The 27,853-nt window shown below is 48.7% G+C and overlaps 1 protein-coding gene across 1 annotated transcript in view; it reads left to right on the top strand.

The window, feature by feature from the left end:
* COL6A3 (collagen type VI alpha 3 chain) overlaps positions 1 to 27,209 on the top strand; it is a 57,556-nt gene extending 30,347 nt beyond the window's left edge. The window contains exons 11-46 of the mRNA XM_084208863.1: positions 4 to 606; positions 2,249 to 2,595; positions 3,069 to 3,147; positions 3,485 to 3,630; positions 4,836 to 4,928; positions 5,313 to 5,366; positions 6,291 to 6,362; positions 7,258 to 7,284; positions 7,395 to 7,439; positions 7,543 to 7,596; positions 7,762 to 7,824; positions 8,211 to 8,276; positions 8,946 to 8,999; positions 9,738 to 9,773; positions 10,298 to 10,360; positions 10,644 to 10,706; positions 11,385 to 11,447; positions 11,901 to 11,963; positions 12,150 to 12,200; positions 12,323 to 12,358; positions 12,455 to 12,517; positions 12,653 to 12,715; positions 13,344 to 13,376; positions 13,469 to 13,505; positions 13,620 to 13,631; positions 13,772 to 14,265; positions 14,817 to 14,916; positions 15,409 to 16,107; positions 17,234 to 17,342; positions 18,041 to 18,321; positions 19,647 to 19,901; positions 21,414 to 21,488; positions 23,043 to 23,222; positions 23,338 to 23,391; positions 26,181 to 26,351; positions 26,470 to 27,209. Coding sequence (XP_084064989.1) covers positions 4 to 606; positions 2,249 to 2,595; positions 3,069 to 3,147; positions 3,485 to 3,630; positions 4,836 to 4,928; positions 5,313 to 5,366; positions 6,291 to 6,362; positions 7,258 to 7,284; positions 7,395 to 7,439; positions 7,543 to 7,596; positions 7,762 to 7,824; positions 8,211 to 8,276; positions 8,946 to 8,999; positions 9,738 to 9,773; positions 10,298 to 10,360; positions 10,644 to 10,706; positions 11,385 to 11,447; positions 11,901 to 11,963; positions 12,150 to 12,200; positions 12,323 to 12,358; positions 12,455 to 12,517; positions 12,653 to 12,715; positions 13,344 to 13,376; positions 13,469 to 13,505; positions 13,620 to 13,631; positions 13,772 to 14,265; positions 14,817 to 14,916; positions 15,409 to 16,107; positions 17,234 to 17,342; positions 18,041 to 18,321; positions 19,647 to 19,901; positions 21,414 to 21,488; positions 23,043 to 23,222; positions 23,338 to 23,391; positions 26,181 to 26,351; positions 26,470 to 26,510 — 4,745 coding nt within the window. The 3' untranslated portion in view covers positions 26,511 to 27,209. The remainder of the gene's footprint in view (positions 1 to 3; positions 607 to 2,248; positions 2,596 to 3,068; positions 3,148 to 3,484; positions 3,631 to 4,835; positions 4,929 to 5,312; positions 5,367 to 6,290; positions 6,363 to 7,257; positions 7,285 to 7,394; positions 7,440 to 7,542; positions 7,597 to 7,761; positions 7,825 to 8,210; positions 8,277 to 8,945; positions 9,000 to 9,737; positions 9,774 to 10,297; positions 10,361 to 10,643; positions 10,707 to 11,384; positions 11,448 to 11,900; positions 11,964 to 12,149; positions 12,201 to 12,322; positions 12,359 to 12,454; positions 12,518 to 12,652; positions 12,716 to 13,343; positions 13,377 to 13,468; positions 13,506 to 13,619; positions 13,632 to 13,771; positions 14,266 to 14,816; positions 14,917 to 15,408; positions 16,108 to 17,233; positions 17,343 to 18,040; positions 18,322 to 19,646; positions 19,902 to 21,413; positions 21,489 to 23,042; positions 23,223 to 23,337; positions 23,392 to 26,180; positions 26,352 to 26,469) is intronic.
* The last annotated feature ends 644 nt before the right edge of the window (positions 27,210 to 27,853 follow it).

Below are 27,853 nucleotides of genomic sequence, written 5' to 3' on the forward strand. Positions count from 1 at the left end.
CAGGAGGCAAAAAGCAGGCTGACATTGTGTTTTTGCTGGATGGCTCCATCAATCTGGGGAGAGATAACTTCCAAGAAGTCCTCCAGTTTGTCTACTCTGTGGTGGATGCCATTTACAGGGATGGCGACTCTATCCAGGTAGGACTGGCCCAGTACAACTCGGATGTCACTGATGAGTTTTTCCTCAAGGACCACTCCACCAAAGCTCAGATTTTAGATGCCATCAACAAAGTCATCTACAAAGGCGGGCGAGTGGCCAACACCGGCGCGGCCATCAAGCACATCCAGGAAAGGCACTTTGTGAAGGAGGCTGGCAGCAGGATTGACCAGAGGGTGCCCCAGATCGCCTTCATCGTCACGGGTGGGAAGTCTACGGATGATGGGCCGAGGGCATCCTTGGAAATCACGCAGAAAGGCGTCAAGGTGTTCGCAGTCGGAGTGAGGAACATCGACCTGAAGGAAGTCAGCCTGTTGGCCAGTGAGAGCGCCATGAGTTTCAGAGCAGCCACAGCCCAGGAGCTGTCAGAGCTGAATGAGCAGGTCCTGGTCACACTGGAAGCTGCCATGGAGGAGAGATTGTGCCCAGGAACAACAGATGTGACAAGAGGTAAGGACAATCCCTTCATGATGTTCTCAGGTTGTTCTCAGGGGTGGCTTTTAATGTCCAGTGTGTTGTGGTGGACTTGTCTGTCCTCCTGTTGTGCTTTGCCTATGGCCTGAGGTGCAGGATGGGCTCATTTCTCCTCCAGGAGTCTGATGGAGGCTGCAAACTTTTGGTACAAGAGCTGCCTCTATGGCCTTCAGCCTGTGAATGGCTGGAGCAACATCACCACAGGGGTGCCACCGTGGTGGAACTCATTTCAGATGTGACAGCCAGGCACTAAATCACTGGTCTCCTACCACCACATTTAGCCTTTGGACTAAATCCCACCTTGGACTTTCTCACAGGGACATGATACCAGTATCACCATGACAGACCAACCTGTCTCTTGCCAAAATAAAAAGTGATGGCCCTTGTTTCCCCTCCCTGCGTCCATTACAATATAATTGAAATTTTTGGCCATCCAGGCATGCATGGTATGCTGGAAATCACAGAATCATAGAATTCTAGTATAGTTTGAGTAGGAGGGCACCCCAAATACCATCTTGTTCCAACTTCCCTGCCATGAAACACCTTCCACTATCCCAGATTATTCCAAGCCCTGTCCAACCTGGCCTTGAACAGTTCCAGGGATGGGGCAGCCTCAGCTTCTCTGGGCAAGCACTACCAGGGCCTGCCCACCCTGACACAGAAGAATTTCTTCCCAATATCCCATCTAACCCTGCCATCTGGCAGTGGGAAGCCATTTACCCTGCTGTAATGCCAGGATCTTGTCCAAAGCCTATGTCCAGCTCTCTTGAAACTCCTTTAGACAATGGAGGGGCAAAACAGAATTTCCCTTGCCAGATCATTCAGGATGCCCACCTGATCTCATGAGAGGTATATGAGAAAAAACCAGGGCACAAGTGGTTGTAGTTCAAGGTAAAATTGCCTTAAGAAGGAATCCCATGATTTGGCTACTTCAGAAGCCAAGCAGGGGAATTGTGGTGAGTAAGTGAGCTGGTATTGCTGTCGGATCAGGCTCCCAGCAGCTGGATTTACTTACTACATTACAGCCAGTCCTACTCCCAGCGCAGCTGATCACGGCTCAGCCCTCTGACTTTAAGCAGAGGCGTCTCCTAAACCTCTGGAGAAGAGGGAAGATAGGCACAACAGCCCTGAGCTGAACAGCAGCTCCAGCTGAGGAGAAAAACTGAGTGCTGGGAAAAGCAAACCACTGCTGGTGGTATTAACTTATCCCAAGTGTTGTGAAGATATTAACCAGGCAGTGTGGCTAATAACAAAGAGAATTCAAACATCTCCCTGTGGATATCTGAGTGTCACTTCCAGCACAGGCAGAAAGTGCACACTGTGCGAGTACTGACAGGTTTCCATGTGCTGGAGAGAGAGAGAAGCAGTCTTAGCTGCCTGATGAAAATGCAAATGTCTCTTGGACTTGGTTGAGGCAGCTCAAAAAAAGAAAATTAATAAAACACAAATTTTCCCAGGTTATCACTGCTATGGTGAAGGGAAACAGAAGGCACTTGTGCAGCAAGTGGTGTCAGTTCTTGATGCAGTGTCCTCATTAACTGCTAAAAGAGTAATTAGAAATTGAAAACCAATCCTTGCATTGCTCCATGATGCTCTTCTCTCTTCCTTCCCCTCTCAGACTGTGACTTAGAGGTGATAATTGGCTTTGATGTCAGTGATGTTGGGCCGGGTCAGAACATCTTCGGTTCCCAGCGAGGCCTGGAGTCGAGAGTGGAGTCCGTGCTGAACAGGATAACACAGATGCAGAAGATCAGCTGCACTGGCAACCAGGCACCCAATGTCAGGGTGGCCATCATGGCCCAGGCCCAGGGGGGACCCGTGGAGGGGCTGGACTTCTCCGAGTACCGGCCCGAGCTCTTGGAGAGGTTCCTGGACATGCGGACCCGCGGGCCCTACTACCTCAGGGCAGACACACTGAGGTCCTACCTGAGCAAATTCCGGTCCTCACCTGCTGGCAGCACCAAGGTGAGTCAGGGCCGAGGCCTCTGAGGTGATATTGGCCAGCAAAGCTGGCTTCTGGTGTCCTTTAGTAAAGAAACTCTAAATTCCTACTACATTTTTTAAAAAATTAATTTAATTAATTGAATTTATTCACCATAAATTTAGTCACTTAAACCCTACTTGCTTGCAGCAATCTCCCTGCATTGTCAAGGTCCTGACAATTGATAAGCATCATTGCAGCCAGTTCCTACAATCACTGCTTAGCTGCAAATTATTGCTCTCCAGATATTTCCTGTGTTGTGCTCTAGCAACACCTGCATGATGTACAGGAATAGGAACCTGACACAGGAATGCGGAGCTTCGTGGCCTGGAAGAGGTGTAGAAGTGCCCTCACCTTCTCAGATGAAGCATTGGAAAAAGGCCCTTCAAGCTGCACACTGGTTGTATTTCACACCTGAAGTATCCTGGGTCCTGACAGAAATTTGTTTCTCTACCAGGTCATAATCCATTTTACTGATGGTGTAGATGGGCCAATAAATCAGCTGGAGGCTGCTTCGTCTACTTTACACTCAGAAGGTAATTTTTTTGCTCTTCCAGGCAGTGATTATAGTCCATGTTAACATGTAGCCCATTTTACCACCCCTTCTCCTAAATTAATCTGCTTTTGATAGCAAGAGCTAAGGATTTTGTGAGTTCTTCACTGCCTTCCTGTGGTGCTTAGCTGCCTGCTGCCACCTAAACACGTGGGCAGCTTACACTGGATGTGTCTGAAGATGCTTGTTCTCTATTGAAAAGGCTCTGTTTGCAATCAAAGGTGTGCATAACCATGTGTTATCACAGGGGACGGTGATAACACATGGTCAAGGTCAACCCCTCTCCCCATCACAAAGCCCCTTCTGCTTCTGCCTGCCAGGAGTCAACGCTCTCATCTTCGTCGGGCTGGACCGAGTGACCAACTTTGACAGAGTGATGCAGCTGGAGTTTGGCCGTGGCTTCACCTACAACAGACCTCTCAGAGTTAATCTGCTGGACTTGGATTTTGAGCTGGCAGAGCAGCTTGTAAGTAACTTGGCACAGGCAGTGCTGCCTTGTAATGCTGGAGGAAAGCCCACGGGTGGATGTCCTGCGGGGCCGAGCCGTGGCTGGATTACACCCTCTTGGCTCTGCTCCTCTCCCCTCCCTGCCTCATGTCAGCTCCCTTCACAGATGCCACAGCAAACAAAGTTCAGAGCAGATCACAGTCTCTTCCCACTCCTGAAGAAACCCTACTCCAGCCAAGGCTTTAGGTCAAATGGGATGGGATAAGATGCCGTCAAAAGCTGCGGTGCCAAAAACCCACCCTCTGCCTGTGTTTACACTGTTGGTTTTTTTAGCCTTAGTAATACCCTGTCGTGCCTGGTCAGTGCTAAACCTCTTGTATAAGCATTGCTTTCGAGGTTTCTTTCCCTGATCTCATCCACTGCCTGTATTTTAGACATTTTAAGTCCCTTTAAGTCCCTTCCAACCTAACCCATTCCATGATTCTTCTTCCTAGGTTTACTTGTTTCCCAATGCATAGTCCCTCTCAAGTGCTGAGTTAATTTGCTGTCAGCCTCAGTATGTCCAGCTCCTCCCAACTCCTCAGCTGCTACCAGCACGATTGAGCTCCTTTTCCAATAGGTTTAATAAGATTGGGCTTAACCACTGGTCCCTGTGGTAACCTTGCTGGGCCCTTCCCCACAAATCAAAGTGCAGCCACTTGTGAGTGAGCCTTGGGTTTTGGGATAAGAGTTGGTCCTCAGCCCCTCCCTAGGTAATTCAGCCTAGAAAAATCCTTCCAAAATGTAAATGTACAAAGCTGGCAGGAAACATTTGCAGCCAGCAATGTACTTGGCAAAGAAAGTGATTTTTTCCCCCACTTTTTTTCTGTTGGATGATGTAAAACCAAGCTGTGGTTTCTCTGAGTCCATATCATCCTTTTTAACCTTTTTTTTTCTCCTTTACTGTGTGCTTGCAAACTGTTCTCAGCCTGTGGGCTGCTGGTGAGCTTCTCACTGCAGTGACTTTCTCATGGCCTGCTCCACAGCCTGGATTTTTTCCTTTGGGGATGGGATTTCTCTCTTCAGTGACAGGCACAGCTCTGGGGACTGATGTCCCACTACATACACTCAGCATGCACTCCTGCCCCACGCAGTTTCTGTTTAAACCCTTCCCTCTGGTGTTCAAAATTGGGTGTTGGGGCTCTGGCAGGTTTCTAACGCTTTCACTTCCCATTTTTCCTGCAGGACAACATCGCAGAGAGGACATGCTGCAAGGTCCCCTGCAAGTGCTCAGGACAGAGAGGGGACAGAGGTGTGCCAGGCCCTATAGGACCGAAGGTAGGTCACTTCATCTGGGGATGGAGGGTCCCTGTGCACGGGGACCTGCTGGTGACGTGCAGGTCGTGTCGTTTCAGTGGGTGATGTTAATGGGGAGATCAGCTCCATTTAATCTCCCCCCATTTGAAAACTGACCCTGGGACATGCAGAGCTGCTCTTCTTCCCTTTCTCCACAGTCTCAGTGCTGCAAAACATCCAAGAGGGCAGGGATGTACGGAAAGACGGGTGAAACGTGCTGTGAAACAATTCAGGGACATCAAAAGGAGATTATATCTCTCATTAGCACAAATGGCCAAGCAGCTGCTTTGTGCTTATCTAGGAAAACCTTGAATATCAATCACAGAACTATGAAGGAAACTCACAATTTTGTTTGTTGTCTTCTAGGGTGTCACAGGGGATCTTGGCTACGGAGGCTACCCCGGTGATGAAGGAGGACCGGTGAGTGACTGCCCCTGTTCCAATGGGAACCACACCATAGTCAAGTATTTGGAGATGTTTCCAAACTTTTTTCTGCTGGGAATGTGGATGTGGGTTGGAAGAGACAGCAGAACTCTGAGTTTCCCACACCTGCACACCTGACAGACTGAGTTGCTGATCTTAGCTTCTCCTGAGAGAAAGTCAGTAGGGGTTTCTCGAGAGCTGGAGAAGGATGATGGGGGAATAACTCCCATTATTTGATGTGACCTTTGTCTGTGCTATTCCCCAAGGCAAATAAAATCCTCAATTTCATCAAATCTGCAGCCTATGCCAAAGTTATCCATACCTCCTGCAGCTGAAAGATTTGAGTTAGTCCAAAACTGGAACCAAGAGTGATGTTCCTATCCCTCACACGGCAGACAACGTGAATCCCATGAATTCTTACTAGCACTCTTCATCCAAACTCTGCATGAATCCCACATCAGCCCTGGAATAAACATCCCTCCATGCATCACTCCCAAGGGCTGAAGCTGAGGCCAAGGGGCTGACGGTGCTCATGGCTTTTCCAACAGCACAGGCAGGGGCCAAAGGCTGCTGTGAGACATCTCATGCCAGGCAATGCTTTCCTGGGGCTTGAAGGTCAGGATGGGATTAGACATCTGTGCACAGCTCTGAGGGCTTCATCTGCTCATTTTGGTTTTGAAAGAGAAAGTTTGAAAGAGAAGTTTCACAAAGCTCTTTCACAGCTGAGGGACTGGGAAGGATGTTTCTCTCTTGATGATGAAGACCTGCAGTTGGTGTCTACGTGAGGAATGTTGTGGGCAAGAGATGGTGAGGTGGCCAGGCAAAAACCTGCTGCTCCAAGCCACCTCCTTTGACAGGTAGCCACAGAAACAGGCTTAGCTGGAAACTCCTGACTGTTGTTTTTCCCCCTCTGTGCACCAGGGTGAGCGTGGACCACCAGGTGTGAATGGGACACAAGGTTTCCAGGGATGCCCCGGGCACAGAGGAACAAAGGTACGTGTAGAACAAGCCTGCACAGAGCAGACCCAGAGTCCAGGGGGTGGGAGTCCCCCAGGGGTAACTCCTCTGCTTCAGGAGGTCACACAACCTCTGCCACATGTCCTTGAGTGGTTGTGTCCACCTGGCCAGGCACCAGGGCTTCCAGAGACTGTTGTGGCTTTGGTGTTGCTATGAAGAGCAAAAAGGCAGCCCAGAGACCCAGGCTCAATCCACAGACAAGGAGGATCTGTCTTCTGCAGTCTGGCTCTGGGGGAAAGATTTGGGAAACGCTGGATGTGCGTGTCTTGGCACAGGGCTGGGACAGTGAGTGGGTGGAACTCGCTGCTGGGGAAGAGGGAGACAAGTGAGCCATGGCTGAGGCTTTAAAGATGAACCCTGAGCTAATGGTCCAGGACAGCAGCTGCACCCCATGCCAGAAAAGGTGGTGAAACATATAATGTTTATGGGAAGTAGTGAAATTTAGGGGATGTTTCCTACCATTTGCTCTGACCACATGATCCTCTGGCAGGGAGAAGAGGAATGCATGAACCAAGACCATTAGCTGAGATACTGAGTCTCATTAAAAATCTGTTCAGCCTTGGACAAAGGCACTAGGATTGGCTCTGGATTAGCATAAAAATGGGTGCAGGAAGAAACAAAAGTCAGTGAAGGAAAAGTTGTGAGATATTTTATTGGATCAGCTGGATTAATGCCCATGCCCCACATATTTTATCTTGTCACAAGTGTTGGGGAGGCAGGTGAAGACAAACATTGACATAAGAGAAATTAGGGAAAGTCCTGTCCTGGTCATGGCTCTGAGTCTGCCACCAAGCCCAGCCCTCCTTCCCCACTGCTTTCTCTGGCAGTGAGCTGGACAAAAGTGGAGTAACTCTCTTTTTTATCTCCATAGGGTTCTCGGGGATTCCCAGGAGAGAAGGTAGGGAGCTATTTCCTCATGCCACAGCAGTGAGTGTGAGGCACATCAGTATCCCCTCCCCCTTCCCCCTTCCTCTCAGTGACCATTTGCCCCTTGCCTCCCTTCCACAGGGTGAACTGGGAGAAATGGGTCTGGATGGCATTGATGGAGAAGAGGTCAGTAATTTTAACTGTTTTTCTGCTAATGACTTGATGCTTCAGTCTAAAAAGCACCTTGGAAGTGGCAAATGTTCTAAAATATTTTTCTTTTTTTTTTTAGGGAGACAAGGGTTTGCCTGGCTCCTCTGGAGAGAAGGGATATTCTGGCAGGAGGGTAGGCTTCAATCACGTTTACAGTGGGGCTAAATGATGGTGTAGAGGTGGATTTGAGCCAGGGGAGGGTGGAAAGCCATCGTGCTCCCCTCAGGGCTGTGGGCTGAGCAGAGATGCTTTCAACAAGCAAGAGCTGCTCTTCCTAACTCTCCATCTCTTCCCACAGGGAGATAAGGGAGTCAAGGGTGAACGAGGGGAACGAGGCGACCGTGGGCTCCGTGGAGATCCGGTAAGCACTGCTAAGGAAAATCTTCTTGATTTTCCACCTACTTCCCACTGATCCTGGGATCATCAGAGAGGGTGGCTCTGGCTTATTAAATGCTGTTTGACAGTGGCAGGTCCCATGACAGAGCAAGGACTCAGAGGTGACACGTGGGTACCACATGATACCAACCCATCAATCGCTGCTTCACCGTATTAAAATTCCCCTTCCTCGTCTTCTTCAGTTGAAAAGATGTGTCTGTCTGAAAACACCAGCAATACTTCATCTATTTCAGTCAAAAAAGGAAAAAAGAAGAATTGGTTCTCAGCTCTAGCTGAGAACTCTCTCAGTTTATGAGATTGATTTTCATGTCCCACTTACACAGATGTTTCTCATTGCTCTGTTTCTTTCAGGGAGATTCAGGAGCTGATAATACTCAACGGGGCTCCAGAGGACAAAAGGGTGAAATTGGACCAATGGTAAAATTTCTTTGTTGTCTTGTGTTGTTTTTTGGTTTTTACAGCAGGATGGGCCAGATAAAGGGGGAAAAAGGATGCTGCCAAAAAGATGCAAGTTCCTTAAACTCATCGTGCCTTGTCAGGTGGAATATTTTTTTCCACTAGAAAATGTTGTTGGTTTGCAACCAAAACTTTCTCTGGGAAGATGTCAGTTTAGATGTTTTGTGTAAAGAGCACCTTTTAAAATTTTTTTATTATTATTTTACAATGCCTTTTTGGGATATTGCCTCTGAAAAGAACTTCGTATGTTCTCATGGGTCATATACAAAAGCAGAGAACTGATTAGATTACACCAAATCTAAACCTCCTGATTCACCTGAAACCTTTGCAAGGAAAAAACCCCTCACACTCCTAGGAAAATTTCAAAACCCATCTGTTTTCACATCAACTCACAATAAAAAATGCATCTTAATTTGTCAGAAGGCACTTCCCAAAGAATAGGAATGTCGACTTCTGCTGGCTCAGAAACTTGATGGAAAGTCTCTGTGAGTTGTTAGAAGGATTCCTACCAAAGGCAGGACTATTTACTTGTGTGAAAGTAAGAAAGGAGCCATTTTTTTGAGAAATGAATCTGTTTTCCCAGTGCCTGCTCATCTCACGGCTCTCACTTGAGTTTTGTTCTTCCCTTAGGGTGATCCTGGACCGGCAGGGCTGGAGGGCCAAGATGGTGAAGTGGGGAGGAGGGTGAGTTGCCAGACCTCCAGTCAGCAAGGCCCAAGCTTAGATTGACCATAACTTTTCCTCTCCTTTCTTTCCATCTACTTTGTTTCACAAGCATCAGGAATTCAACTTCAAAACCCAACAAACCACCCCCAGAAAAAAAGACAAAAATCTCAAAAGGAAGATGCCTCATGGCTTCCTGTCTTGTTGTAGAGACTTTAAAAGTTAAATTTATTCCTATGCAAATAACTCAGTGCTCCATCAGTGGAGTTATACGTGATTTATATATAAGGCCAGGTTGGATGGTGCTTGGAACAACCTGGTCTGGTGGAAGATGTCCTTGCCCATGGCAGGAGGCTGGAATTAGATGGTCTTGAAGGTCCCTTCCAATCCAAACCAGTCTGTGATTCCACGATATGCATCTGCATTTGGCTGCTGATTTTGGAAAGGCAAAAACCAGGCTGGAACTGCGATGTCTGGGATGTGTTCCCTGCTGTGTGTCACTCCTGTCCCAGGGATGGTGACACACGCCTGACATGCATGAGGGAGAAGCTTACCTGTGTGGGGGATGTGAGGAGGAAAACACATGCCCAAGTCTGATTTGAGAGATCTGACCATGTTTATTTCCTTCTCCCTTTCCCCCCAGTAGTTTAAAAGAGCCAAATGTAATTTTTGGACTATAAGAAGCATTTATCTGAAAGCAATAGGGAAAGGTGTGCTTACATATTAGATCAACAAGCCTCATTGTTCCTTCATTTGCAGGGCATGGCAGGACGAAGGGGACCCATAGGAGTAAAGGTAGGTGGTGATGGGACAACACATGGGGCTCCTGCCATACCATGGGCCAGGCAGCCTCAGCACCCAGAGGGATGTGCCAAGAGAAGGCACATGCAGGCTCTGCTTGTTCCTCTCTGCCTCCTCTCTCCTCCAAATTTCTCAGCTCCTCCTCAGGCTTGTCTCTCTGTGTGCTCCTTGCTGGACTCGGTGCAGAGCCAACTGTCCATGTGCCTGCCTGTGTCCCACAGCATTCCCTGGTCAGATGTTTTGTCCCCATGTGCTGCTGGGGCAGTGTAACAGGGCCAAGGCATGATGGTTCATGGCCACTGACTGCAGGAGTCAAATTGCCCCCTACCATCACTGTGCTTATTATCTGCTATCACCATATCTTGGGAAAAAAAAAAAAAAAAACAAACAAGGAAAAAACCCAGCTGAAAATCTGTTCTTCCCTGCTCTTTGTGCAGCTGTGGATACCCTGATCTCCCCTTTCCCTTCCCATGGTGCTGACCACACCTAACCTGCACTGTGCTGTTTTATACTTCCAGGGCACCAAGGGCTTGCCTGGTCAGCCAGGGCCAGCTGGAGAACAAGGCATGCGAGGGCCACAGGTCAGTGAGTTCACAGCAGAGGGAAGGCCTTGCCTCATGATGCTGGGGTGTTACTCCATCACAGCCCCTTCCCCAGAGAGTCTCACCCACAAAGACTGTTGGGATTTGGGTATTTTTGGGTGTGCTGTAGCCTGGCTGTCCCCGCCTGCCACCGTGTTCACACCAGCAAAGGTGTGACGTGTTTGTAAAGCATCCCTCAGCCACTGCAGCATTTGCTTCCCCTTGGACCTTGGTGTGTTTCTGCCCACTGTGTGCTGACAGCCTCTCTTTTCTTCCCACACAGGGTCCCCCTGGCCAGGTTGGCACACCAGGCATCAGAGGAGAGCAGGGCGTCCCTGGACCCAGGGTAATCCTTCTGCTGCTTCCCGGATATTAGCCCAACTATACTGTTGTTGAACGAATGAGATTCCAATGTGTCTTCACATCCCCCTCTCTTAGGGCTCCAGCTCTGCTCCAGTCTCTTTTAACACACTCTTTCAGCATGATTCTCCTCTCAACTTATGCTTAGGACTCCTTGATGAAGAGTTACAGAAGAGAAAGAGCTGAAAGCAACCACAGAGGGGTTAGGACTTCAGTGTTTGGCCCATTATTGCAATTTTAGTTAAAGAGGATACCTGAGTGACTGGTGGGGCACCTCTGTGATGTTTCATCCTCTGAAGCCAGAGCATGACCATTTCACATGCCTGCAGGGGCCACCCCATGTATTTATTTCTCCCTCCTGCTGCATTCCTCAGCCACACTGCATAAAGCCACATTGCATTTCCCCACCCCCAGCATGATTTCCCCCCTCCTGCTTTCCTGTGGGTGTTCTCTTAGGGACAATATAAATTGCTGCTGACATTGTATTGAACTGAGCTGGACCTCCAACTCTTCCCAAACGTGAAGTAGACTTCTGAATTTCCTGAGGTGTTTTGAGAGACATCAGCCCTAGCAGACAGTACATGATTCCTATGGTCATTCAGGAAACTCGGCACCCGAGTTTCCTTGAACATTGCCAACATGCCTCTCCCCATTTCCATTCCAGGCTGGGAGTGGACCTCCAGGACCCGCAGGAGAACGTGGCAGAATTGGTCCCCTGGGAAGGAAGGTGTGTCTTCAGGAGCACTGGGCACCAGCAACCAAAGCTGCATTGAAAAGCTGCTGGATTTTGCACGGGCTTAAAGAAACACATGAGATGAACCTCTTGGGCTTGCACAGTGTGGACAGAAGGAACTCTGTGCTCATTGTCTCATTAGGCTTCCATTTCAGTGAACAGAAAGGCAAAAGTAACTGAGCAACTGAGATTCCCAGTCAACTTTCCTGGGCAGATTCTCAGAAATTGCCCCTGTGGGAAGGTTTTACCTTTCCTGAAATCATCAAAGGTCCCACAAAAGAGCATGCACACGGCAGCATTTTGGGCTGCGTAGGTCCAGTCGTGCCTTTCTGCCACAAGGAGGGCTGCAGACTTCCATGTGAGAAGAAACCAGTGTTGATGGGGTGGGGAAGGCTCAGAGCAGCCTGGAGTTTCAGCACATGCTTTAACAGATGCTCCTCTTTTTAGGGTGAGCCTGGGAACCCTGGACCCAAAGGGCCGAATGGACAGCCGGGCCCACGAGGAGAGATGGTGAGTGTGGCCATGCCTTCACACCTCTAAGGACACTTCAGGAACTTCAAGGAGCATTTAAGAGTTTCACAAAGCCCTGTGGCTTCAGTGGGTTCTTTCTTTTGGTGCTGCTGGACCTGTGGAGTTTAAGTTGTTTACATATCACATATCATTTACATATTAATGATTCTGGCTTTCCAATTTTAGGGTGATGATGGACGAGATGGAATTGGTGGCCCAGGTCCTAAAGGCAGGAAGGTAGGTGTATGCTTAGCATTCCCTCCGCCTCAACAAGGACAAGGAAGCAGCCAAGATCTCCGGCACAGATGGATGAGGGCATTTTCTAGAACATATCCAAATTAACCTTTCTGTTGTTTCAGGGAGAACGTGGCTTCGTAGGTTACGCAGGGCCAAAGGTAGGTACAACCCATGAGCTGTGCGTTTGTTTTCCAGGCAGTTTTCCATGGGCCTGTGCAGGTTTAGAGCTGATGTTTGTGGTTTTCCCCTCCTAGGGTGGACCTGGTGACCGTGGTGTTGCTGGAGGCCCTGGCCCCAAAGGAAACAGAGGCCGCAGAGTAAGTTGGACCATAGTACAAATTTTCCCTTCTGCATGAATGCCCTGAAAGATGGACACATCTTTCCCTCCAAGTGCTCCTGGGACTCCTCCTGCAGGTGTTCATGGGAAGGACTTCTCTGCTCTCTCTTTCTAGGGAAATGCAGGAGTACCTGGGACGCCTGGTCAGAAAGGAGAGATTGGATACCCTGGGCCATCTGTAAGTGTTCATTGCATTGCTGAGTGGCTTCATGTAATGGTCCCTGTGGGTTCCAGGGGTTGAAAAATAAGTCCATCACTGTCTCCTGCTAATTTCAAGTTGGGGAAATCCCTCTTTATTTGTCTTGGATATGTCTCTATAAATTTTTAAGCAGCTGTTTATTGCTGACAAATATTTACCCTTCCTCAAACCAAAGGAAAAAGTCAAGAGACATGCTCTTACCAGGCATTTTGGAATTCCCCATGGCAATATGCCCCTTGAAATTCCTTCTAGGAGAGTCTCATCTCTTTAACATTTACTACCCCACATAGGATATGGGCCATGAGCAATTCTGGCTGGCACAAGACTCCCTAGAAAGGCCAAGCTGAACCTGGAGCATCATAACTCATAGAATGGTCTGGGTTGGAAGGGACCTTAAAGACCATCCAGTTCCAACCTCCCTTTTGGGTTTGGCCTCTGCTAGGTTTACTCCTCACACAGAAGAGCCCTGCACTCTGTTGCTGGAAACACAGCTGAAAACAGACAGGTTTTCCCTCGGCTCCCATGGTTCAGTAGTTACTCTGACAGGTTTCATAAGGCGCTCTGGAGATACACTTTGCACTCAACTTCTCTTCATTCTTTGAAACAGGGCCTTAAGGGCGAGAAAGGAGAATCCAGAGATGTAAGTGTGGCACAATTTCTCTCTTGCTTTGGAACACCTCTGGGTTGGCTGTGTGACTTATTTCTCTCCCCCCCTTTCTTTATTTCCTAAAGCAATGTGCACTGGTGCGGAACATCAAAGACAAATGCCGTGAGTACCTCCTCAGTGCTTTGCTAAGCCCCCCTTCTCTCTACCCTTATTTGCCCACCCTGTTACAAGAATGGCACTGACCAAGCTATTTTTTCCTCTTTATCTTTTCCACAGCTTGCTGCTATGGTAAGTCTCATTCAGTCCTTGAAACCTCAGGGTGGCTGCATGTTGCTCTCCCCACAAATGAATGATTTATTGAGGACACAGTCCCTGCATCCTAACAGATGCTTGAGGCAAGATTTGTTCCCACTGCCCATTCCCAACAGGTCCCAAGGAGTGCCCTGTCTTCCCAACCGAGCTGGCCTTTGCTATTGACACCTCCTCGGGCGTCGTGAGGGAGGTTTTCAACAGGATGAAGCAAACCGTGCTCAGAGTGGTCAACAACTTGACCATCGCCGAGAGCAACTGTCCCCGGGGGGCACGGGTGGCCCTGGTCACCTACAACAACGAGGTCACCACCGAGATCCGCTTTGCTGACGCCAGGAAGAAATCCAGCCTCCTGCAGCAGATCCAAAACTTCCAGGCAACGCTGACCACGAAGCCACGCAGCCTGGAGACCGCCATGTCCTTCGTGGCCAGGAATACCTTCAAGCGTGCCCGCAGTGGTTTCCTGATGAGGAAGGTGGCTGTCTTCTTCAGCAACGGGGACACGAGGGCTTCCCCACAGCTCAACGATGCTGTGCTGAAGCTCTACGACGCCGGGGTTGTGCCGGTGTTCCTCACCAGCAGGCAGGATGCGGTGCTTGCCCGAGCTCTGGAGGTTGGTTCCTTCACCCTTTCTTTATTTTCTGCTCATGCCCTCGGTCTGATTCATGGTGTTGGATGCTGCAAGCAATGCTTGGCTTTCAAATGCCTCTCAAATGTGGAAGGCTGGCCAAAGTCGTCCATCTATTAGGAGGGAAATGCTAATTTTGTAATCCCCACAGCACATGCTGGGAAATGCCAGTGAGACTCTCAGGAGTCACTCTTTTCCTAGGCCATGGCTCCAGGGTGCCAAGTGGGATAAACAGAGGGAAGGCAAAGGGTGGGAGCACATTAGCTTTGTTGGCAGAGGGAGTGGACAGACAGAGATTGAAAGCCATGAAAAAGCCCCAGATAAACTCACTGAGCACTGGTTCAAGTGGTCCCTTTTCTTGGAGTTTACGACTCTAAACTGACACTGGGGACACGAGGCTCCTTCAGAAGGAATCACCAAGAGCATTGTGCTGAGCAGAGGATCCCTCAGTTGTGGGGTGCCCTGCCCTCCCCTGGGCTGAGAGGAGCAGAGGGCAGCATTACTGACTCCATGTGCTTCTGTTTCCATCTCACCAGATCAACAACACAGCGGTCGGTCACGCCATTGTTCTTCCAACCAGCGGCGGTCAGCTGAATCAAACCATCCAGAGGCTTTTGACTTGTCACATTTGTTTGGGTAAAGCATCCAATTTCTCCTCTAGACAGTTCCAAATCCTCCTGGCCACGCAGCAGTTGGTTGTAAGAAGGGAAGCCCAACTTGGGAGTCGGCTCTTGTGTTGATGGATACAAGGGATTCTTGGGTTGAGCGGAAAACATTGGAATTGTGAATGAGATTTGCTGGGCGTTCTCTCCTTTGTAATGAGCAGCTCCTTTTTTGTCTGGTTGCCACTTTTACAGCCCAAATACTGATGGCTAAGTGCTCTAAAAGATGGCCTTCTGCCACTTATGACAGAGTGCTTCAGGGATCCCCTTGGACAAAGGAGCACATAAAAAAATATTGAACACATGACTGAATGTGTTGTGGGATGAAATGACTTTGGTAGCAAGCAATGGACCAGTGAATGTCCAGGGCTTGGTGGTATTTCATGTGACACAAGAGATGTTTCCAGTGATGAGGGAGGGTTGTGTTTGGGTCCTGCAGGTGAAACCCCCTGTGTTTCTTCCCCAGATGTGTGTGACCCCCATCCCAGCTGTACTGGAAGTGGCCAGAGACCTTCCTTCCGAGACAGAAGGGCAGCCCCCACCGACGTGGACACGGACATAGCCTTCATCCTGGACAGCTCCGAGTCCACCACCCCCCTGCAGTTCAGTGAGATGAGGAAGTACATTTCCCACATTGTGACCAACCTGGAAATCAGCTCAGAGCCGAAAGTATCCCAGCACCACGCCAGAGTGGCTGTTCTCCAGCAAGCTCCTTACGAACACGAAACCAATTCAAGCTTCCCGCCAGTGAAAACTGAGTTCTCTCTAACTGATTATGCATCCAAAGAGAAGATCATTAATTACCTCCACAACCAAATGACCCAGCTCCACGGCACGAGGGCTCTGGGAAGTGCAATCGAGCACACAATCGCTCATGTCTTTGAAAGCACGCCGAGCCCTCGGGATCTAAAAGTCATAGTTCTGATGATGACTGGAAAAGTGAACAAAAAAGAACTGGAGCACCTGCAGAGGGCTGTCAACAGGGCAAAATGCAAAGGGTACTTCTTTGTTGTCTTGGGCATTGGCAGGAAAGTGAATGCCAAGAACATCTACAGCCTCGCCAGCGAACCCAATGACGTGTTCTTCAAGCTGGTTGATAAACCAGGAGAGCTCCATGAAGAGCCCTTGCTGCGTTTTGGGACACTGCTGCCATCCTTTATCAGAAGTAAGTGCAACATCCTGCAGCCCAAGTATCATGGAAGGGGCAACACATAGCCTCTGAAAGGTTTTGAGCAGCAGGACCTGCTGAAGTTAGTCTCTCTTTTTTATGGTTTGTACTGTTTGGTGCAATTTGGGCTGCTCATACTTCACCTAGTTAAGTATGTCTGGGTTTTGTTCACTTTGGCCTCCCCACCCCCTTCCATGTTGATCCACCAAGTAGAGTTTGCACTTCAGTGTGCTCTGTCTTGGTCTCCATGGGCTTACCTGTGGATTCTGATCTCATCCCACCTGGCTTGCCTCTCACATAGGTCCTGCTGAGGCCCTTTGCAGCACTTCCTTGGAGCTCCTTCAACACCCAGCAGATCTTTCTTCGCAATTTCAGCATAAACATCATGTCCAGCAGGCCCTTGGCTGGCTCAGGCTGAGATCTGGAGTTGCTATATGCAGATTTAAGGACCAGATGTACAGGATTCTTTGCTCAGTGATAAATAAAGCTTTTATTTATCCCTTTGTACAGGGATAAATAAAGCTGCTGTATTTGGGATGTGCTGACTGTGCCTCGAAAATCTACATCTCAGCTTAGCTAGAGAACCCAGGCTGGACCTCCAGATGCCACAGATCTTAAACATACCCATCCAGCAAGGATAAGAAACAGACCTCTTTTAAGAAATCTAGTTTTTAGCAAAAATTCCTGAAACCCAGATTACTGGGCTGATATACCACGGATTCAGGAATGTCTTGCACTAAATAGAAAGCAAACATCTGGAAATAAATGTTTAGGTTATCTCAGTTTGCTTTTTCCATTTACTGCTTACAGCAGTCCTGGAAATTTCTAACTCTTGATTACCTGTGTGGTTGGAAGTGCCCTGTTACAAGAAATGTGTTTATAAGTGACAGACTCAGGCAAACAGCCCTCTTGTAGTTAAGGCCCTCGTGTTTGTAGACTGGAATAACAAATCTCCCAGCCCAGGATGTTGCCATAACCAAACATCAAGCAAGAAAAGGAAACTTATTTCCTTTTTTTTGTTGTTTTTTGTTTCTTTTTAATTAAGAAGAAATAAATGTAATGTGTTGGTGGTGGGTATCCACCATCCTCAACTCCAGTATTTAATGTCTCTCTCTGTCTCCAGGTGAATATGCTTTCCACCTGTCTCCAGAGATAAGGAAACAGTGTGAGTGGCTCCAGAATGGTCAGCAAATCCAGGGCCAGCACCCCATTCTCATCGGGCAGAAAGCAGTGTGAGTAATGCTTTGGGAAAAAGGAAAGAAAAAAGCAACTTCACTTTCAAAAATCAGGATTGCCTTTTAATTAATATAATTCTAATTATATTTTAATTAATTTTACTGGTTCCCCCAGTGCTGTGTCAAAAGAGCAACAGAGATATCTTACAGAGAAGGGTGATGTATAATTTTAAATTTGGGATAAATTTCATATGGTTAAAAATATGAAGGAGGTATATGCTGACTTTGATTGTGTAGGGCAGGAATTCCAGAAATTACTATGAATTTGGGGCTTTCTACTCTAAATGTTATTTTCAGAGGCTGAGCTGCCCTGTGTTATCTGATACACAGAATCCAGCACGGCACCCATGGTAATATTTTCTGAAGAGAAGTGAAAGCTTGTGTCACCCAGACTCACCCAGCCTCACAGAGCTGATCTGTCTGAGTTCATCCATATCAGAATAAGGGGATGAGAGGTAATAAGAGAATCACAGAACAGTTTGGGTTAGAAGGAACCTTAAAGAACACCTTCCAACCCTTTACCACGGGCAGGGACACCTTCCGCTAGGGGCGCTTTTCACCGCTTGGATCTAAGCACTTTTCACTCTTCACTGTGAAGAGTGACAATTTAAGGCTGGCAAAGACTCTCGACCTCAGCTGGGTTCTTGCCAGTGGTTTCTAGGTCAACTCACCTCCATTTCCAAAATTCTGCCCAGGTTTGTGGCTCCCAATGCGACCGCCAGCCGCACCTTCCCTGCCAGCACCATGGTCAGCGCCACCATCAAGCCAGCGGCGAGCACCCAGGCCAGAACCACTCCTGCCAGCACTACAGCCCAGGCCAGAGCCCCCGAGACCACCCCAGGCAGCTCTGTGGCCCAGGGGAACGCCACTGCCCAGGGAGCAGTCAGTGCCACCACCACCCAGAGCAAAGCCAGCGGCCGGGCTGCCACCAGCAATGCCACAGGCAGCGCGGCCGGCAGCAGGAGGAGACACAGCGGTATGTGAGCAGCTCTCCTCGCGTGGGCAGGGCCTGCCTCCAGGCTGGACCACAGCAGGCTGTGGCTCTTCTCACCCCCTGAGAGGATTATTCCTGTGGGAAATGTCACCCAGAGGCCAAATTTGGGTTTTAGGTGTAAATCAGGAAGTCTGTGCTGGGGCATTGCCAGATCACGTTAAGAATTTTGTGCAAAATGGGTGGGGGACAGACTGCCCCTAGGCAAAACACAAACAGGAACAATCCATCCCTCTACAGAGAGCTTCTCTTTCTAGTGACTCACTCTAGTGGCTCATTTGTTTCCATGATTTCCTCGGAGCGTTGCCCCTTGGCCAAGTTTTGCTATTAATGATGGTTCATATAATGGCATTGTTTGAACTCCCAGCTAACAGGAATAGCTAGTTCATCAACAGATCAGTGTGGAGACCTGGTTGGGAATGCCAAACCTCTGTTCATACACAGGGATATTTTTGCAAGGGGGTATGGGCAGATCTGCACTAGCTGAGCAAGGATCAAAGAATGTGTCCAAGCACAGGTAAACTCATCCAGTCACTGATGGCAAGTCCCTGCATAAATAATAAATAAAAAGCAAGAAATAAAAGCAATCAGCTTTTGCAAGGCTAATGCTTTTATCAGCTTGAGGGGAATAAACTTTTCTGGGTGTTTCTTGCTCCACCAGTGGTTCAAGCAGTGTTTATAAAGGTCTCATCCAGTGACCTGCCAGAGCAGGAAAACCTTTCCATAACAACTTCTTTGACCTGTTAAGGTTATCACCCCTGGAAATGTTCAAGACTGGGGCTTGGAGCAACCTGGTGTCGGGGAAGGTGTCCCTGCCCATGGCATGGAGGTTGGAATGAGATGGTCTTGAAGGTCCCTTCCAACCCAAACCAGTCTGTGATTTTATGTTCACTCTTAGGCAGGCTTGGCTTGAAGGCCTTCAGCAGCTCAGTGAATCCATTGCACCCTAGAGAAGGAAGGATCTGACTGGGCACATTTACAGTTGTTGGGAAAGTGCTGGGAATTTCAAGCTTGTGGGGAAAAAAAAGGCTTTGATTTGCTAGATTGCAACAGGTTATTAAAGGTAAATAAACCACTTGGTGAATCATCTGAGCTATGGAACACAAAGCTTCCTCTGCAGGGGCATTTGAGACAGCCAAGTGCCAGCCTGGCTTGCACTTGCCATGGAAAGAAGATTCTGCAGCACTGAGGCACTTCTTCCTTGAGATCTTTCCCTCTTCACTCACTGCCTGGTGTCCCTTGATTCTGATTCTGATTCTGATTCTGATTCTGATTCTGATTCTGATTCTGATTCTGATTCTGCCCTGCAGCAAAGACCCATGACATCCAGATCACAGACATCACCGAGAGCAGTGCCAGGCTGCGCTGGGCCAGCCCTGAGCCCCACAGCACCTTTGATGTCACTGTCACCTTGGCACAGGACCACTCCCTCGTGCAGAGGCAAAACCTGACCAGCACCGAGCACGTCATCCGGGGGCTGAGGAGCGGGCAGAAATATGTTGTTGTCATCACTGGCTCCCAGAAATCCCAGCCCAAAGTAACCTACACAGGGTCATTCAGCACGAGTAAGTGACTCTCAGAAACATGTGGGCATTGATTTTTTTTCATTAAGTGGGCACAAAAAGTGGGAGGGGGAAAAAAAATTAAGGGATCGGGAATCAGTTGGTACCAACGATCCCAGCCCTGGTTGTGCAAAGTTCTGTCACTTCATGTCTGCTGTCACCAGCAGGGTGTGAGACGTGGCAAATGTGTTTCTTTGAAAAATGGGAGTTGCACTTCAGTGGGGTTAAATCAGCACAGAATGTGGGATAATTAAAGGCAGTCCCAGAGTGAGTTTGTTACGTGCTGGAGGGTTTGTACATTGGTGCAAAAGGTCTTGGTGGGGGCCCAGCCTGCACTACTGCAATTAATAATGAGTCAAACTGGTAAAATCAGTCCCGCCCAATTTCAAAATAAGCAAGAAAAGCTGCTTCCCTGAAAGCCATGGCTACTGATCTGCTTCCCACACTACCCAGAAAACCCACAAAGAGGAGATGAAATGGAAGGTTTAGTCCCTTGGGGATCCAAACTGCATGTGTGCACCAAACTCTCTGGCACGGCCAAAAGTTGCTGTCTAAGACACAGCCAATTTTTTTTTTTAATACAATTGGCACAGAGGTGACTTGGCTTGGTGGTGTGAAGTTTGTGCTCGTCCTGCCAGTGCTATGTCTGGCTTCCTCTGGCACTTCCAAGACAATTCCAGTGCCCATGGAGAGCCTTTCCTCTGGCTTCAGTGGGTTTGGACCAGTCCCTTACCTTCACAAGCAATAAACATGCCCACAAAAATGTTGAGAAAAGATATCAGTGGGTAGAAGTAACATTTTCATGTGCTGAATTGGAGCTCCAAATGCCCAGGGAAGCTGATTTTCCCATGGAATAAACCTTGAATGGGAATAAACTGAGTAGACAGTGGTGGCAAGCTGTGACCTGGACACTGAGTAGGATTGTCCCCCTTAGCCACACTCAAACCATACACTAAAGTAAAGCAAATCCAGCCCTTCCTGTGCCTGCAGACCCCTCCATGGAATATTTTTCACCTGTGACAACCCTCACCATAGAGGGATGTGAGGCCTGATGGGAGGAGTGTGCTCCAAGAGAGCCCTTGAGGGAACAGGAGAGGACAGATCCATCACAGATTGGCTCCCCTGGTGATGCCATTTTTGTTCTGCCATCTCTAAGGCCAGGAGTCCAAAGCTAAACTGGCTCCAGAGAGGCCACATCCAGCTCCTGAACCCCTACCCTGTCCATGTTGTGGGGTGAGTGGGGCCATCCAAAGCAGTCCCATGGGCCCTGAGGGTGAGCCCAAGCAGAGCCACTGGGGAGGGAAGGCAATGCCATCCTGGCACAGCCAGGCAGTTGGGCATTGCTCATCCCATCAGCTGCCTCCAATAAACATTTCTCACATGTGTGTTCTGGGCTAAACAGATCCAGACCTGGCCCCTGTGCTGGAGCTGGGGCTGGGGGTTTGTTTGTGACTGTCCTGAGGGTGCTGTTGCTGCTGCCCTCCCCCTTGAGTGACCCTCTGCCTCTCCCCACAGAGGCCCAGGCGCAGTCCCAGGTGTCCCTGGCCAACATGATGCTCAACACTGAGCCACTGGAAGGGCCTGAGAGTGGTGAGTGTGGGCCACAGGGGGATTGCTGGGCTGGGGGCTCTCACAGTCCCACTAACACCAAGGGATCTGCAAACCCTTGGCTTTGCAGAGCCAGCTGAGCATGGCCACACCCTTGGCAGCATGGGTCAGAGCCCTGCTTTGGGGTCTCTGCCTCTTTTCGTGGCTTTGGGTGACATCAAGCTCATCACAGCGGTGCTGTCACACACCATCAGTGTCACAACCCCTCCTCCAAGGACCTGGAAGGGCTCTCAGCCTTCACCCAGCAGCACAGCCACTGCAGCCACACCAACAACGGATCTGCCATCCAAAACTCATCCCTGAATCATCACTCCTGTGTTTTCCTTCAAACATTTGCTCGTGCTGGGGCTCATTTCCTTCACAAAGCGGTCTGAGAGCACAGGGAAATGCTGCTGCTCAGGGTGCTCAGCCAGGAGCTGTGGAGCTGCTGTTGAGCTCTGGCTGCTGGTGTTGAGTGGGACGAGCATGGATCTCAGTCATGCCTGGCTGGTGGCACCGCTGGAGCTTTGTGCAGCCGAGGGGCCAAGGGCTTGTGCTGGACCAGCTCATTTCTCCTTCCTGCATAACCCATCCTCCTTCTCTTCCCATGTGCTCTTGCTCATTTGGCCCCTCTCCCTGCCACTGCCATCCCCCCCTCATCCCTCCTGTTCCCACCAGGTGACAAGCACCCCATGGCTTTGTTTAACACCTTGGCACCAGCCCCTGGAAAACCAGGTGTGTGGGCTTCTCCTGCCCCAGGGAAAAGGGATGTGCTGTGTGCTTTGCTCTGCACTTCCACACAGACCTCTCCATTTGCTGACCCACTTGCAGCAAATGCCTCTGCCTGAGGATTTATGGCAGCCAGAAATCTGGGGGAACCATTCCCCAAGGACACTAGTCCAAGGTTTTCAAGAGGATAAAGACTCTAAAGAGGGCAGGGAATTGGGGATGGGTTTAGCTGGGCCTCCTCCAGTTCATGGGAGACACTCCTGGGTCTTGGACACTCTTTCCTCCAAGAGACTTTGGAGGAAAGCCCACACTCTGCCCTCCTTGCATGGGTAAAATAGCATGGATGGCCCAGCATAGCTAATAAAAACTCTAGGATTTGGACCTAAATTATCATTTTTGGGGCAGGAAAGGAACATATGTTTAAGTGTTTATTGAGCTTTCACATATACCAGGTGCAGCTTGCTTTTAGAGATAAACACACTTTAGGACTAGAAGTCACTGCCAATACAAAGAGCTTTGAAAAGAGGGTGGGGGGATTTGTGTGAGGGCTCAGTCCTGAGTGCCCCAGTGGGGAGTAAGGGGCTCCCACTATGTTGCTCCAAGGATCTGGGGTTTGTATCTGTGACAAAACCAAGAGCAAGAAGAGGTGAACTGGAGGCTGAGGAAGGTTTGCATCCAGCAAAGCAAGACAAAACACATGAAAGGGAAATGCCACCACTCCTGAACCAGACTTTATTTTCCCTTTTTTTTCCCTCTTTTCAATCTCTTTGCATTTTCAGCTTTTAACCCTCTCAGAATCACTTAACCTTTGCACCTTTTGCCATGCAGATTGGCCAGACCCTTGCTTGCTGGACTTTGACATGGGCATGCAGTGCAAGGACTATCAGACTGTGTGGTTCTTTGACTCCAAACACAAGTTCTGCAGCCAGGGTTGGTATGGTGGCTGTGGAGGTAATGCCAATAGATTTGAGACCGAAGCTGAGTGCTATAACAAATGCTTAAAGCCATGTAAGTACCCCATGAGGATTCACCCTTTTGCATTTTGTCCTATTGTCAAATGATGTTTGGATCAGAGAGAAAACACCATTTAAAATCCAAACCCGTGCACTTTTTCCTCCTCCAGCAGCAGATGAGAAAGCCATGCAGCAGCCACCCCTTGAGAAAAGATTCTCATCAGGTAACACACCCCCCCAAAAACATGAATCATCACAAACAAAGCAAACCCATTCTTTCACCTTGACCATTTCACAGCATGCATCCAAGCCTGTCCAACCCCAGGTCAAAAGTAGCACAGACTTAGTTTCCACTTGCTCCTTCACATGACCATGCCCTTCCATCTGCTTTGCATGAGCCAGTCACTTTGCATGTTGTGGGTGTGTTGTCCCACCAGGCTGTGTGTTGGCACAGTCTGAGTGGCAAAGCTCGCTGGATTTCATCAGGGACCTGGGCTTGCTGAACTGGAACGTGGCACGGTCCCAAACCAGTTTGTGTTATCTCTGTGTGACCAAGAAGTGCCACCCTTCTGCTGGAATGGAAATATTTCCCAGCATTTCACTGCCTGCAACCAAAACACCAGATGGAAAGGGACTCCCTGGGGCTTGGGCATTGCATGGAGACGTTTTCCTCCATCACCAAAAGAGAAAAGCCAAGCCTGAGGGAGGAGCCCGCAGGAAAACGGCGATGCCCCCCTCTCCTCAAGGAGTTTCTGAGGTTAAGGGGTTATGTTTGTAAACCCCTTCAAGACCTGGGAAGGGAGAAGAGGCTTGAAATCCCCTGTGTTGGTTCAGCAAGGGTTTGGGATGGGAACAGAGCCTAGAAAATCCTTATCAGAGCAGCCTCCCTCTCCCAGAGGTGTTTTAGGGCCCTTTGTGGACCTGGGAGGGAAACCAAGGAGTGAAGACAGCTCTGGTACCTAAAGGCAGGGCTTTAGTCCTTGCAGGGGCATGACAGGGTTTGAAAAGGCAAATTACCTTTCCACCTCATTTGACTTTCTTAGGTTCATTTTGGGATCCTTAAATGCATTTGGGAACTTTTGTCCCTGGCAGCCCTGCAGAGATGGGGAGGCAAGGAGGAGGCGGCCACAGAGATGTCTGGGGTGGCAAAAGGGGACTTCAAGGTGCTTTGGGGAAGCAAATGGGCACCATGGATCCTCTGGCTGTAGTCTGAGCACTTTGCTGCCAGAGGAAGCAGCACACAGCTTCACTCCAGAGCAGGATTCCACCCTGGGAGAGCAGGGAAGCCTCCCTGATGAGGTTTTCTCGGGAGGGCATGAGTTTCTGCTAGCCCTGTCCCACAGGCCAGCCCCTTCTGATCACTGTCACATGCTTTGATGATGTTTCCAGCAACTGTTTCTGAGGCTAAAGTGATATTTCATCAACTTGGCACTGCTCTGCCCTGGGCACAGAGTCAAGAAAAGCAGCCTGGGGGCCCTGGAGGGATGTTCAGGTCTCTGCCCGCTGTGCTCTGCTCACTTCATTCCCTTTCCATTTTCTGCAAAGCCAGAGCTTGAATCCACATGGAAAATGGACACAGGAGTTCAGTGCAGCTCAGCTTTTAAGGTGCTCAAGTTCTGGGTTCAGCTCTCAGCAGGTGCAACAATGAGAAATGAGTTGAGCTCCCAAACTTTAAGGCACTTTGGGTGCAAAAATGTGCACCAGACCCACTTCCCTTTGGAAGCCTTTCAAATGCTGTGATCCCCTTTAATTATGGACTTTCTAGAGATAATTTTTCATGTGTAGATGTGGAACATGAGGCATGATTTAGTGGTGGGCTTGGCTGTGCTGGGCTCAAGGGTCTTAGAGGACTTTTCCAACCTGAATGATTCTATAGTTTAATTTTTTTATTGTTACTTACTTTTTTACCATGACAAAAGTAACTCTTAAGTGTAACTGAGGAGCCCAGGAGCCCTGTCTCTCCCTATCTTTTCAACCTGCTACACCCTAAAACACACTTTAAGTCCCTAATTCTTGCTCTCCATCAATTCTTGGAAATTTTTGGGTAAGCTTTTGTTTAATTTCAGACAGAAATAGGGGAAAATTAGGTTATATACACAAAAGAAATCCTTCTGTTTTGATTAGTGTTTGGATTTCATTACTGTGCAGGAATTCCTGTGCATCTTCCTCTTTGGGGAAGAGTCATTCCTGTGTTCACATCTGCTGGATTTCAGTGTTTTGGAGGGTGGGGAAGAAGGGATTCCTGGAAAAGGAAAATCTGAATATAAAAAAGGCAAAGAGCCTGCCTAAGGCATGGGGAAGCTTTAGGCTGTAGGAACCCAAAAGCAAAGCTGAACTGGAAGGTCAATACTGATTTCTGACTCCCCCTTATCTGTGGTGTTTATGCTGTGCTGAGCAGAGGAGGCACAAGCTCCTTCTCCTTTCCTGTGTGAAGGGAGGTGTGTGACCTGATGGCAAATGAGTGGCTGATATCAGATATTTTTAAATTTTATTTTGAAAAAATTATTTGGTGATTTCATTTTGCCACAATCCAAGCGCTCTGTTGTTTTGTCCCCCACTACCCCAGAGAGGGATGCAAGATGCAGTGTGGTGGACCCAGGAGCATCTTCACATGGAAAATTTCTCTTTTAAATGAAGTCAGTCATTTTAGTGGTGCCAGTACTTCTTGCCTTGCAGCCCAGCCAGCCCTCTCCCAGTTCTGAGATCTGCCAACTCATTTCCTACAGATCCAAGGGATTTGCAGACAACCACTGCCATGCATCACTCTTCCTTCGTTGTTCCTGGACGCATGGCAGCAACACAGGAGACAAACAAACTGGTGACCTCCAGGGAAAGAGGTTCTATTTGCAAAGGAGATGTGATTTAGTCATCTAAATCAGGAGATTGCCCAGTCTGAGCTGTGGATGTCCTTTCTCAGCCTGCATTCCAGCCCTGCCCTGCAGACACACTCAGAAAAGGCTGTGCTTCACCCGGCAGTGCTACTGACCACTGTTGCTCCTGGTTTTTCCCACAGTGATGGATGTCTGCAGGCTGCAGAAGGATGAGGGCACCTGCAGGAACTTTGTCCTGAAGTGGTACTACGACCCCGAGACCAAGAGCTGCGCCCGCTTCTGGTACGGCGGCTGTGGCGGCAATGACAACAGGTTCAACACGCAGAAAGAATGTGAAAAACTCTGCAGCCCTGGTAAGAGGCACCAGCCAAATCCCTGGCATCCCCCCTCTGCTGCTCCTGGCAGTTACCTCGTTGATCTTCCCTCAATATCCTGCATCCAAACCTTATTTATTCCTTCTTTCCCCACCAGGTACCATCAACCCTGGCACGGTGACGGCGATGGGGACATAGAGCCGGGGGCTGGCCAACACTTACCTCTGAGACAGCATCACCTTTGCCACCTTGCCCCTATAGAAGCTAAGGGTATAGACAACCTTGCACTGTAATATTTCATGCTTTTAACTCCCAGGCAAACCCCGAAGAGAGGGTTTTGCTGCATGACCTATCAATATGGTGCTAAACTGTTTGTGGACTGAGTGCTACACGTGCCCGGGTTATATTGTATAGCTTCAACATTGCCAAATATTTACCCAAGTGCAGATTGTTATTGTCTCTCAACATGTCTCTAAATTAGCCTTTTTTTCCCCCCAGTTCTGGCTCTCTGCCTATATAAGGCACGACAAAAATGAGTCAAAAAAAATCATAATAATTTCACTGCAACTTGTTACCTGCTTGCTTTTATCCTTCTCATAACTGAGCATAACTTTACAGGGGAAGCCTTTGTGTAAGAGAGTGGCTGATTCTGATAAAAAATTGGTTCCATTTCCACTTTTTTTTTTTTTCCTCCTTTTGCTGGATTCAGTCTCAGACTAGATCTCTTGTATGCATTTGTACCACATGTGGCCAACCGAACTAGCAAGGAAAAGGAAGCAAAGTTTCCAAATGCAAATGCACTGCTGGGACCAAGGCCTCAGTTAACAAATCTTAAAAATTGTGGTGTAGGATGCCTCTGGCATTCTTCTGATGTTGTATGTTTTATAAAATACAAAGCAAAGCAGTCTGGGGAGGGGGAGCAGTGGGAGGGAGGGGGGTTTTATTTTTATTGTGGATTCTGTGTCAGGAAGTCTATACAAAGAACTTTTAAATAAAGTCTAATGGAGGTTTTGAGAAACTTGTGGGTTTGTCTTTGTTAAAGCCAATGTGGGTATCAATGGAATTATTTTCCAGGGTCTGGAAAGCAATTATTTGGGGGGGAAATCCCACTGTTCCTCAGAGGGAGGATAGATGTAGTGAGGGTATTCAGGGGGACAGCACTGAGAGGCTGATGGCAACCTGGAGATTTCCAGCTTGGAAAAAAGGTGGAAACAGAGATGTCTTGGTTGTGAAATCTCCATCCTGAAGGAATTTAAACTAAGCTGGACATGGCATTTAGCAACTTGGCCTCAGCCAGTCCTGGGTGTCCCTGTGTGACTCAATGACCCCACAAGTATTTTCATCTGTCTCCTTCGCTTTCCACAGCCATGATTTTTACCCTTCCTCTCCTTCTCTGAGCTCACCCTAGGAGGATAAAATTCCCAGAAACAATGCACATTTCCCTGCCCCTTCCAAAATTCCCCTTAAAGCACAAAGCAGATGAAAGTGGCCACCCCAGGGCACAGGGCAGCTCTGGGCTGTGGGGCTGATGTCCTCAGTTT

This window comes from Fringilla coelebs (assembly GCF_963513975.1).
Source record: "Fringilla coelebs genome assembly, chromosome: 7".
Classification (NCBI taxonomy): domain Eukaryota; kingdom Metazoa; phylum Chordata; class Aves; order Passeriformes; family Fringillidae; genus Fringilla; species Fringilla coelebs.